The sequence below is a fragment of the Erpetoichthys calabaricus genome, chromosome 9 (assembly GCF_900747795.2).
Source record: "Erpetoichthys calabaricus chromosome 9, fErpCal1.3, whole genome shotgun sequence".
Classification (NCBI taxonomy): domain Eukaryota; kingdom Metazoa; phylum Chordata; class Cladistia; order Polypteriformes; family Polypteridae; genus Erpetoichthys; species Erpetoichthys calabaricus.
This window is the reverse complement of record NC_041402.2, coordinates 29,077,266-29,089,945: the sequence shown is the minus strand read 5'-3', so window position 1 is coordinate 29,089,945 and position 12,680 is coordinate 29,077,266. Positions and strand designations below refer to the sequence as shown.

Sequence of the window (12,680 nt, the reverse complement as noted above, 5' to 3'; positions counted from 1 at the left end):
ATAAGCTGGAAGATGGACTTTATGGTGAGGGCAAGCTCCATCCTATGTTTCTCTTATAATGAACATCGTGATGACTGTGGAAAATGCTCTTTCTGGCTTGAATGACCAAATGTTATGGAGATGTAGTATCCTTAGACTCAGCTTGTGAAGTTCTTCAAAGCAAGTACAATTGCCACAGGTTGTCTGGTAAGAACAGTCAGAAAGAGGAGATGTCCAAATAATTATTTATTAAAATACAAATCCATGGCACTCATATCTTTTAAGAAGCTGATTACACCAGGGTTAGAAAATGATAATTATATAAATACCAGTAACGGCGCAGTGCACAATAACGTGCAGTGAATACACTTGATTTGAGCATTCATAGTTTTCATCCTCTGTACGTTTAGCATTCGTTTGCTCAGAGGTTGATACGCTTGCTGCTTCCTGAGCAGCTCTTCTTTTCTCCACTAGTCTGCTTCTTCTCTTCTTTTGTCGGCAAACTGTTTGCAGGCTTTCTTGTGCATCATCTTTAGAAGAGGCTTCCTTTTGGGACGACAGCCATGCACACCTATTTGATACAGTGTGCAGCGTATGGTCTGAGCACTGACAGGTTGACCCACCACCCCATCAACTTCTGCAGCAATGCTGGCAGCACTCATACGTCTATTTTCAAAAGACAACCTCTGGATATGACGCTCAGCACGTGCACTCATTTTCTTTGGTCGACCATGGCGAGGCCTGTTCTGAGTGGAACCTGTCCTGTTAAACCACTGTATGGTCTTGGCCACCGTGCTGCAGCTCAGTTTCATGGTGTTGGCAATCTTCTTATAGCCTAGGCCATCTTTATGTAGAGCAACAATTCTTTTTTTCAGATCCTCAGAAAGTTCTTTGCCATGAGGTGCCATGTTGAACCTCCAGTGATGAGTGTGAGAGTGATAACACCAAATTTAACACACCTGCTCTCCATTCACACCTGAGACCTTGTAACACTAACGAGTCACATGACACTGGGGAGGGAAAATGGCTAATTGGGCACAAAACTTTACGATGAAGTTTTGTTTATGATGTTCTACTTTAATGACAAATTACGAGAATAAAGTCAACATGTCGACTTTAATCTTGAAATAAACGGCGAGAATCAAGTAGAAATGTCGAGAATAAAGTCAAATGTCGTCACACTATTTATTACACAGTACCCAGGTACATTGCACTGTGTTGAAAAAAAATAAAACAAGTACAACTTGGCTTGCAGTATTATCCAGTAGTATAGAAACAGTATTCATACAGCTAGCATACAGGGACGAGGTGGAGCGACTGTCAGAGTGGTGCACAGTCAATAACCTGCTCCTCAACAACAAAAAAACAAAGGAGCTTGTTATTGACTTTAGGAAAAACAAAACTGACATCCAGCCACTCACCATTGGCGGGGCCTGTGTGGAGAGGGTCCCGGTGTTCAGGTTTCTGGGTATGGAGCTGGAGGATGACCTGACCTGGAGTGCCAACACCAAGGAGCTGCTAAAGAAGGCACAGCAGAGACTGTATTTTCTGAGAATTCTCAGAAAGAACCACCTCCCAAAAAATCTGCTCCTTGCTTTTTATCATTGTTCCATTGAGAGTGTGCTCACGTACGGACTGTGTGTGTGGTACGGCAGTTGCACTTCCTCAGAAAAGAAAGCGCTACACAGGGTCGTCAGGATAGCGGAGAGAACAATTGGCTGTACCCTCCCCACTCTGGAACAAATCTACACCTCCCGAAGCCGCAAAAAAAGCAATAGACATTTCGCAGGACTCATCACATCCCGGTCATTGCCTCTTCCAGCTTTTGCCATTGGGCAAGAGATATAGAGCTATGAAAACTAGGACAAACCGCCTTAAAAACAGCTTTTATCCGAAAGCAATCATGGCCCTGAACTCAAAATAAAACTGCTCTATATTATTCTTCCAATGTGCAATATATACCTTAGCTCAACAAGTGCAATTTGTATATTTATTACTATTCGGTTTGTTATTATATTCTGTCTTTTTGTCATTTTAACCCTTATTCCTCACACTGAGTTGATTGCACCTTCAATTTCGTTGTTCCTTTGTAAAAGTGACAATGACAATAAAGATCTATCTATCTATCTATCTATCTATCTATCTATCTATCTATCTATCTATCTATCTATCTATCTATCTATCTATCTATCTATCTATCTATCTATCTATCTATCTATCTATCTATCTATCTATCTATCTATCTATCTATCTATCATAGATTTGAACATAATTGTCCACACCGACTACTTTACATTGTATCAGTGTCATATCTTCAGTGTTGTCCAATGAAAAGATATAATAAAATATTTACAAAAATGTGAGGGGTGTACTCAATTTTCTGAGATTATATATATCTATATATATATATATATATACACAGTGCATCCGGAAAGATATCACAGCGCATCACTTTTTCCATATTTTGTTATGTTACAGCCTTAATTCCAAAATGGATTAAATTCATTTTTTTCCTCAGAATTCTACACACAACACCCCATAATGACAACGTGAATAAAGTTTACTTGAGATTTTTGCAAATTTAATAAAAATAAAAAAATTTAGAATCACAAAAAAAATCACAAAAAAAAAAATTAACTGATGGGTCAGGTGAAAGAGCTGTAGCCTTCAAGCCATTCAGGGTTGAAATCAGGATACGACTGCAGCTGAATAGTGGATCTTTTGTACAGGTATTTTGGATTTTTTTTTTATCCAGAATAGTAGGATGTGCAAGTTCACATCCACTTTCAGTTGCATCACAAAAAAAAAAAATTAACTGATGGGTCAGGTGAAAGAGCTGTAGCCTTCAAGCACCAGGATACCTTGAAAAAAAGCCAGGCTGCACAAGCACACACATGAAGAAAGGTATGTCTAGAACACTGCAGGGTGGAAAGTCCTGCCCAAGCAACCCAAAAACAAGCTTGTGGAGCCAGGTGCAGAAAAAATTTTACAAAAGGAAATATTTTTCTAGAAAAGAAATTGTATTGAGTAGATCATGGAAAACTGGAGAAATTTTATTAGAACAATAATAATTTTATTATAACTTATGCAGCAATGACATATAATAATAATAATAATAATAATTCATTACATTTATATAGTAGACAAAGTGGTTTACAAAATGTATAATTTTCAACCATAATAGTTGCATATTTTAAGAAAAATAGTTTCATATCCAGAATTATTGATCTCTTATTTATTTATCTGTCAATTTATTTATTTATTTATTTGCAGGAGTACATTCCAGATTTATTTAATCACTTCACGAATATTGGCCTTGAAGCACACATGTATGCTTCCCAGTGGTTCCTTACATTGTTTACAGCAAAATTCCCCCTCTACATGGTCTTCCACATCATTGATCTTCTACTCTGTGAGGTATGTTGAGTTAACTGTAGAATTGTTTATTTTGTCAGACCCTTTGCGACAGAGATCATGGGAAATGTTCTTTTTAAGTGAAATGCTGATGTTTGTTGCATTTGTATTCATATATCTAAATATAATATGTTTTGTTAAAAACGGTTTATCTGTAAGTCAGTTAAATACTATTTCCTTGCTTAAAATGTAGTTATTTTCTTACTTTCTGTTAATATAGAAATTCCTAATTTACACAATAAACATGAAATCTGTTTTTAAAATATGCCATTTACTGGGAAAAATTGTTTGATTAACAGTGTTGCATTTCCACAAATCATTGGAACAGTAGGTTAATGAAAATAATTTTGTCATTTGTAACTTGAGTGGTGATCTCTTAACTAAGGTTTAGATGGTGTCACTTTGAAATTGTAAAGTGAACTATTGGTAATAGTTTTGACACAGCAATAAATATCACTGTTTTACAGCAATAAATATTACATTGTTGAAACAGACCATCAGTAGATGTTCACATCAGAAACCTTGGGTGACATTGAAGGTACATTCAAGGCTAAAAGCCCATAATGCTGCCTTTAGATCAGGTAACAAGGTAGCCTTCAGGACAGTGAGGGCAAACCTATCTCAGGGCATCAAAACCAAGTGAGAATATGGCAAGAAAATGACAGCTACTTTCAGGACACCAGGGACACACAGTGCATGTGGCAGAGAATTCAAGCTATACAAGACCACACCACATGTCTGTAGTGTTGATACCACCTTTTTAGATGTCCTAAACAAAGTATATACACAGTTTGATGCCCTGAATGACATATCTGACAGGAAGTCCATACCTCCTTCAAAAGAACAGGTACTGTGCTGGCCCATTGCTGACATGAGAAGAACTTTGTTGAATGTGAACCCACACAAAACTGTTGCACCAGACAACATACTTGGCTGAGTGCTCAGAGAATGTGCAAATCAGATAACAGATATCTTTACAGACTTCTTCAACATTTCCCTGAGCCATGCAGTTTTGCCCAAGTGCTCCAAAACCACCACTATCATATACCCATGCTAAAGAAATCCTTTGTCTCTTCCCTCAATAACTGTTGCCCTGTAGCACTCATACTTGTCATCATGAAGTGCTTTGACTGGCTAGTCTTGGGCCACTTGAAAGCTGGACTCCCATATTACATGACCCTCTCCAGTTTGCATATCAACTGAACTGTTACACAGTAGATGCTATTATTGACTATTCTTTATCTTATGCTAGGATGCTTTTCATTGACTTCAGTTCAGCTTTCAACACCATCGTCCCTCAGAAGCTCATAGGGAAGTTGGGTGTGCTAGGCTATAACACTTCCCTATGCAGCCGAGTCCTGGTGTCACCTGCAAGCTAACCTTACTTGGCCAGTCAACACCAACTCCATAGCCAAGAAGGTACAGCAGCGTCTCCACTCTATTCAGTGGCTGAAAAAGGCTCAAGACTACTTCCACCCATTCTTACCATATTCTAAAGAGGCACCTTTGAGAGTGTTCTAACCTGCTGCATCACTGTCTGGTTTGGAACTGCAGTGTTTCTGACTGTAAGATCCAGCAACAGATTGTGCACACTGTAGAAAAGATTGTTGGGTCCCTTCTGCCCGCTACTGAAGACATCTTTATATAGTAATGCATCCGCAAAGCTTAACAGCATTGTGAAGGACTGCTCCCACAGTCTCCCTGTCCAACTTCCATTTGGCAGAAAGCAACCAAGCCAGTTCCGCCATGTTCTGCTTTGCTCTCCAGATTCTGAAGTCTGTGCTTGAACCCTGCCCTCATATGCAGTACATTTGTTACTCTTAATAATAAAATAATATCATCGTTTTTTATTATTAGTGTTACTGTTACTATTTATTACTATCTATTTCAAATCATATTAACTATATATAATTAACTATTATTTATTCATTTATCAATATATAGCATAGTATAGTTCTTTACCTGTCTTGCACTTGTCCTGTGTTTATGTGTATTTTTGCACCATGTTCCTGGGGAAGGTTTTTTCATGGCACTGTATGCTGCAATAAAGCCACTTGACTTGATTTGTTTCAGAGTTTACTGCTTTGCTTGGCCAAATCACAGTGTGGTTTTAGAGAAGCAAATCTATAATATTAGACTCTATGCTCCAGTGTAAAAGTAAAAATTTTAATGATAATGTTATTTTCATTACAGCAGTTTACATTTCACATACATTACAATACAGTTTATAATGGGAGATTTTAACAGATTAATGTTTTTTTTCTCCGGTGAGACTGATACATATTAATCTATGTCAAAACTAGTTTATTAGATAAAAAAAAGGATAAGCAGATGTCACTAGATGATGAATGAACTGAAATTCATTTAAAGAGAAAAGGTTTTGCAGTTTTATGAGCTTGTTTATAAATGGGAATTTGCTATAACACGAGTACTATAACCTGAGACCTGCATGTATATAATGCACACTTTAATACCTGTACCAGCACAAACCTCATATGTTTCTCTCTGGCAATTCTGTTGATAAACTACATTTTAGAACATACTTCATTAGCACTACTTTATGTAAAGCTTAATAAACTCAATTTCCCCTAAGGTAAATCTTTGTAATACAGTATGTATTTATTGAAGTACAGTTTGCTATAAAAATTCAGATTAAAAAAAAAAAAAGCTATCATTTTGAAATAATGTTCTCTAAACCAACTGAAAATTGTTGTTTCATGATGGCAGGTTTAAAAATCTGTATTGTATATACGTGTATGGGAGTACTATACATGTATCTGTATTGTATATACATATATAGTCATATGAAAAAGTTTTGGAACCCCTCTTAATTCTTTGGATTTTTGTTTATCATTGGCTGAGCTTTCAAAGTAGCAACTTCCTTTTAATATATGACATGACTTATGGAAACAGTAGTATTTCAGCAGTGACATTACATTTATTAGATTAACCGAAAATATGCAATATGCATCATAACAAAATTAGACAGGTGCATAAATTTGGGCACCCCATCAGAGATATTACATCAATACTTAGTCGAGCCTCCTTTTGCAAATATAACAGCGTCTAGACGCTTCCTATAGCCTTTGATGAGTGTCTGGATTCTGGATGGAGGTATTTTTGACCATTCTTCCATACAAAATCTCTCTAGTTCAGTTAAATTTGATGGCTGCGAGCATGGACAGCCTGCTTCAAATCATTCCATAGATTTCCTATGATATTCAAGTCAGGGGACTATGACGGCCATTCCAGAACACTGTACTACTCCCTCTGCATGAATGTCTTTGTAGATTTCAAACTGTGTTTTGGGTCATTGTCTTCTTGGAATATCCAACCCCTGCGTAACTTCAACTTCAAACATTATGCTGAAGAATTTGTTGATATTGGGTTGAATTCATCTGATCTTCGACTTTAACCAGGGCCCCAGTCCCTGAACTAGCCACATAGCCCCATAGCATGATGGAACCTCCACCAAATTTGACAGTAGATAGCAGGTGTTTTTCTTGGAGTGTGGTGGTGTTCTTCCACCATGCAAAGCGCTTTTTGTTATGACCAAGTAACTCAATTTTTGTCTCATCAGTCCAAAGCACTTTGTTCTAAAATGAATCTGGCTTGTCTAAATGAGCATTTGCATACAACAAGCGACTCTCTTTGTGGTGTGAATGCAGAAATGGCTCCTTTCTCATCACCCTGCCATACAGATGTTCTTTGTGCAAATTGCGCTGAATTGTAGAACGATTTACAGATGCACCAACATCTGCAGCAAGATGTTCTTGCAGGTCTTTGGAGGTGATCTGTGGGTTGTCTGTAACCATTATCACAATCCTCCACATATGCCGCTCCTGTATTTTTCTTGGCCTGCCAGACGTGGGTTTAACAGCAACTTTGTCTGTGACCTTCCATTTCCTGATTGCATTCCTTACAGTTGAAACTGACAGTTTAAACCTCTGAGATAGCTTTTTGTAGCCTTCCCCTAAACCAGTGGTTCTCAAACTGGGGCGGGCCCCCCTAAGGGGGTGCGAAGTAACAAAAAGGGGGAAGCGAAGATGTGAAAAAAAGAAAACAAGATTCGAAAATATGAAAAATACATCTATTAAAACCAAAACAAATTAACTTAAACTACATTCTGATACTAGAAAAATAAATATAAAGTTAGATAAATGTCGATAAAATTTAAGTAGGTATAATAAAATATGCATCTATGATATATCATTAATTTAAAAAGAAGAAATTGGTATTAGTGGGCTCCTTTCAAAAAAACGTTAGGGGAGCGCGATTAAAGTTCGGGTCGCAAATACTTAAAGGTTGAGAAACGCTGCCCTAAACCATGATACTGAACAATCTTTGTTTTCAGATCTTCTGAGAGTTGCTTTGAGGATCCCATGCTGTCAATCTTCAGAGGAGAGTCAAAGGGAAGCACAACTTGCAATTGACCACCTTAAATACCTTTTCTCATGATTGGACACACCTGTCTATGAAGTTCAAGGCTTATCGAGCTAATCCAACCAATTTGGTGTTGCAAGTAATCAGCATTGAGCAGTTACATGCATTCAAATCAGCAAAATTACAAGGGTACAACTAAATACTGCTTCACTAAATATCTTTGTTTGGAAAACACCCCAGTACTCAGATGTTCCTAGGAAATAAAAGACATACCACTGTTATCTTTTTTGTTGAAAGTAGAGTAAATGATTATGTAGGCTGAGAGGGTTTCCCAAACTTTTTCATATGACTGTATGTACTATTGTACTAGTACTATTGTGAGATTGAATATAATGCAGATATTTTCTTTATTCTACATTGCATGCTTTTTAACTACAGCCAACCATTCACATCAGGCTTTAGGTATATAATTCAAAGTTCAGAAATTTGTGTGTTGACTAGTTAGTCTTTTTTTAAGCTCACAGAGTGACGTCTAACTAGGGAATCCATTCCCGGATGGGTTTATCCATTCCTGGGAATTCGGGAATCTCGCATGTCATTCATGGGAATCCCGGGCTCCCGGGAATGACACAGTGCACGGGCATCTCACATGTGAACGGTTTTAGAAAGAGCAACACTTATTTTTAATAAAACTACTGCAATATGTTGACACCAATAAAAGACTAACCATAACTGCAAGCAGTTCATGCTGTCATATAAGTACATGTATCTAGTTAGTTGCGGTAATAAGAGCGTAAAAAGCACTACGTGTCTAGCGTGCGGTCTTCCAGGTGAGAGCGCATCTTTGTACAGACTAGTATGCTGCTGAGAAAGCACGCTCTGCCTCCACTGAAGTAGGCGGCGCAGTCATCAGATACTGATACACTTGTTCTAAACAATGCTCGCGCTTACCGTTGCTCTGAAACACAGCCGTTTCAGCTTTTACTGATGCATCCAGTTTCTTGTCATCATTCTGTGATGGCAAGTTTCTTAGCTCAGATAATGCAGATGCAACAGACTGACACATTGCAATTTCAAGTTGCTGTTCAAAGCTGTCAACAGCACAGACGTCAATGAACTCTGCCTCGTCCTGGTATTTGTGCGCTGCAGAGTGCACACTCCTCCCAGTCCACTGTTCTCAGTCAGCCAGGAGACTGACTGCTGCTGGTCTGTAGTTGACTGAATTAATCAGCAACACACTACACTGTGGGCCAAAAAACCGTGCCACTTAATTATTTTCAACTATAACTCTGTTATTTCTTGATTGATTTTTACACTTTTACACACTATATATGTGAGCTTGGCCGTTCCCGTTTTCCTGGGAATTACAGCAGTTTCATTCCCGGGAATGGATTCCCTACGTCTAACTAAATACACACTTAAAATTTTACATTTTTCTAATCAGGCCAAAGAGTATTAGTAACTTTAACTGTGACATAGGAAACTTACAGTGCAAGCCATCAACATAACATGCACCCTGTATCTACCCTGCAATATAATATTTTATGCCTGTAAACATGCAAATCTCTAGCGATAGTGGAACTTGTTCAGTTCTGAAATGTATCTTCTGAGGACATGTCCTGCACAATATGCAAATTGCTTGCATTCAGCATATTTTTTCAAGTCTTAACAGCACTAAAGAATTATTAGCTATTTGTGAAATGTGTACTCTGTTCAGATCCAGCTATAAAAAGATTGCAATAATGTCAAAATCATCCTTAGAAAAACAAAGTGATTTCTTAATGTTTTGCAAAAACAGAATAAATGCAACTGATATACATATGAGGGAGAGAGAGGCACCGGCATAAAGTGATAGAATAGAATACATGTATTGTACATGTACATATGAAAAATACATTTAGCCCTTAGTATGGAATCATTTTGGTGTTAAATATTTTATTGTTATGCAAAACCACATTTTTGTTTTATTCTTGCAATTGTTTATTTTCTGTTCTATTCAATTTAGAAAGTTTATTTCTCTCTAAAATTCAGTTATTAAAGGACTTCATGGTGGTGCTGCGGTAGACACTGCAGTCCCAAAAATCCGGATACCTGGGTTTGAATCCCATGACCATATGTTTTCTGTGTGGACTTTGTATTCTCACTATGTCTGTTTGGATTTTCTTCCAGGTACTGCAGTTTCCCTTTCATATCACTAAAGATCTGCATCTTTCATTAGAGAGTGATTTGAAATTGGCAAGTGTAGGCAAGTGTAGATGTGAGCATGACAGTTATTTTACTAATGATTTATCTTTCTTTTTTTCATTTAGGGTATAAGTGTTATCTTCAATGTTGCACTTGCACTGCTGAAAGTAAGTGGATTTTGATGATTAATATTTCAGTGATTTTTGCATTATGCATTTTCATAGCACAGCCTGGAAAAATCATAATTAGCATAATGTCTAGAATTGTTAGAATAAGAATATGGAGATACCTTAAAATGTGGTACAGAAGACATTGTCTAGCAGACCTGTGACCCTAGTAGACATAGAGTAACAATTTAAGTGCAGTTTGTTTTTCATTTTAGCTGTTTGAATTCAGAGTTAGCCAAACAATTCCTTTTTTTCAATGGTCGTCCTATAGTTCTCTGAATAACTACATTTTCAAATATAATTGAATTTATGCATTTTTTTTAATTCTTATATTTAGTTTTAACATAACCTGATATTGATATTGCCTGGAATAGAACAGAATAATGTTTGACTAATTGTCAACTCTAAACTGGCCCCACAGTAATTAATTGTGGTTATGTGTGCAAGTCTGTAATGGAATATTATATGCTCAGTGTTTGAAGGTTAGGTTATCTGTCCTGCAACCTTCAACCATGTAATGAAGGTTCAAAGGTAGACTGATGAGTCAAATTTAAAATGAAATGCAGCAGTATTTGCTCGTTTTCAGATTTTTTGTATTATAAGAAATTTGATTGTTTATTAAACATGAACATTTCTATGATCTTTAGAGTATTAGTCTGCTGTGAAGAGACTTCCTGTGGTGCTAAAGTTAAACTTTATCATGTTTGATCATGCACAAACAAAAAAAAAAGGTACATGGAAGCTGATCTTGAAACTGTTAAATTGTGAGCTTTATGAGCCTTCCAAAGGACCAAAGTCCTCTGAAATGCAGGGCAAAGAGCTAGTCTGCTAACTCAGCAGGAATGAAGGGAAACCGTCTTCTTCCCTTGGATGAGAATTTTAAATGGAAGTGAGTTTCTGAGATAATTTTTGAGCTTCCCTGTACACTTACTGCAGAAGAGATGCCTCTTACCTATGATTTTGGTACTATGATGCATTGAATCACAGGATCCAGAGATCAGTGGTTGGTTCAGTTCATACCCAAAAAGCTGTTTCAGCAATTTCAGCCATGTTAGTGGCATTTGTTTTTTTTTGTTTTTTTTTTTCTATTGTTTAAAGGGATTGCATACCAGCAAGGCTGGTAGTGATACACTCACTGACTGCTTTAGACACTATTGTGAAAAGAGTGGAAAATTTGAAAAACTTTTGAATTAACAGTAACTTTTAGTCTTTTGATGTCTGTGTTAATTTGAAAGAGACATTAACCTGGTGAATTCTTTCTGAGAGATATGTCAATATTGATCATACAGTACCATCTTAAGATGGGACTTTAGGCATTTAATTATGGAATGTTAAAGCCTGTTCTCCCACCCAAGCTTTTAACCACAATTTCTGCAGACTTGGCATATGACTTCTCCTGCTTTGCCTAGTATCTTCCAGGATGGCTAACATGTGGAAATGCCATCTCTAACAAGCTGCAAGGCGTGATCAAAACCTAAGAACTTTCCATTCTTCATTTTTATCACATTAAATTAGATTACATTTATTGAGAATTGATTGCTACATACATTTTAAGTTGGGCATGTTTCACTTGAAATAATACTTTCATAACAATACATATCAAAACAAATTATTCTAGTCTCACATAATTTGCATATAGGTCTACTACTTCTGTTTTTGGTTATTTTTTTCCTGTAAACCTGCTATGAGTGAATGTTCCCAAATAGACATTATGAAATACCCCCAAAAAGAAACACCAAAACAAAAGGTCCTTTAATTCCACAGAATGATGGCTCAGTTTTTGCTGTCTGAAGTGAGGACATTCAGCTACTAGAAGAGGGTAACTTATTCAGGAGCTCCAGTCTAGCAAGGAGGCAGATGCATATTAACTCAAAAAATGTTGTCGTCTTCTTCTTTTGGCTGCTTCCGTTAGGGTTTGCCACAGCGGATCATCTTCTTTCATATCTTTCTGTCCTGTGCATCTTGCTCTGTTACACCCATCACCTGCATGTCCTCTCTCACCACATCCATAAACTTTCACTTAGGCCTTCCTTTTTTCTTCTTCCCTGGCAGCTCTATCCTTAGCATCCTTCTCCCAATATACCCAGCATCTCTCCTCTGCACATGTCCAAACCAACGCAATCTCGCCTCTCTAACTTTGTCTCCCAACCGTCCAACTTGAGCTGACCGTCTAATGTACTCATTTCTAATTCTATCCATCCTCATCACACCCAGTGCAAATCTTAGCATCTTTAACTCTGCTACCTCTAGCGCTGTCTCCTGCTTTCTGGTCAGTGCCACCGTCTCCAGCCCATATAACATAGCTGGTCTCACTACCGTCCTGTAGACCTTCCCTTTCACTCTTGCTGATACCTGTCTGTCACAAATTACTCCTGACACTCCTCTCCACCCATTCCACCTTGCCTGCAATCTCTTTTTCACCTCTCTTCCACAATTCCCATTACTCTGTACTGTTGATCCCAAATATTTAAACTCATCCACCTTCACCAACTCTACTCCCTGCATCCTCATCATTCCACTGACCTTCCTCTCATTTAAACACATGTATTCTGT

The 12,680-nt window shown here is 37.5% G+C and overlaps 1 protein-coding gene across 3 annotated transcripts in view; it reads left to right on the top strand.

Moving 5' to 3' along the window:
• LOC114657408 (rab GTPase-activating protein 1) overlaps positions 1-12,680 on the top strand; it is a 211,885-nt gene that overhangs the window by 159,722 nt on the left and 39,483 nt on the right. For all 3 annotated transcript variants that reach the window (XM_051931762.1, XM_028809212.2, XM_028809211.2), the window contains 2 exons: positions 3,253-3,396; positions 10,086-10,127. In XM_051931762.1, the coding sequence (XP_051787722.1) occupies positions 3,253-3,396; positions 10,086-10,127 (186 nt within the window). The remainder of the gene's footprint in view (positions 1-3,252; positions 3,397-10,085; positions 10,128-12,680) is intronic.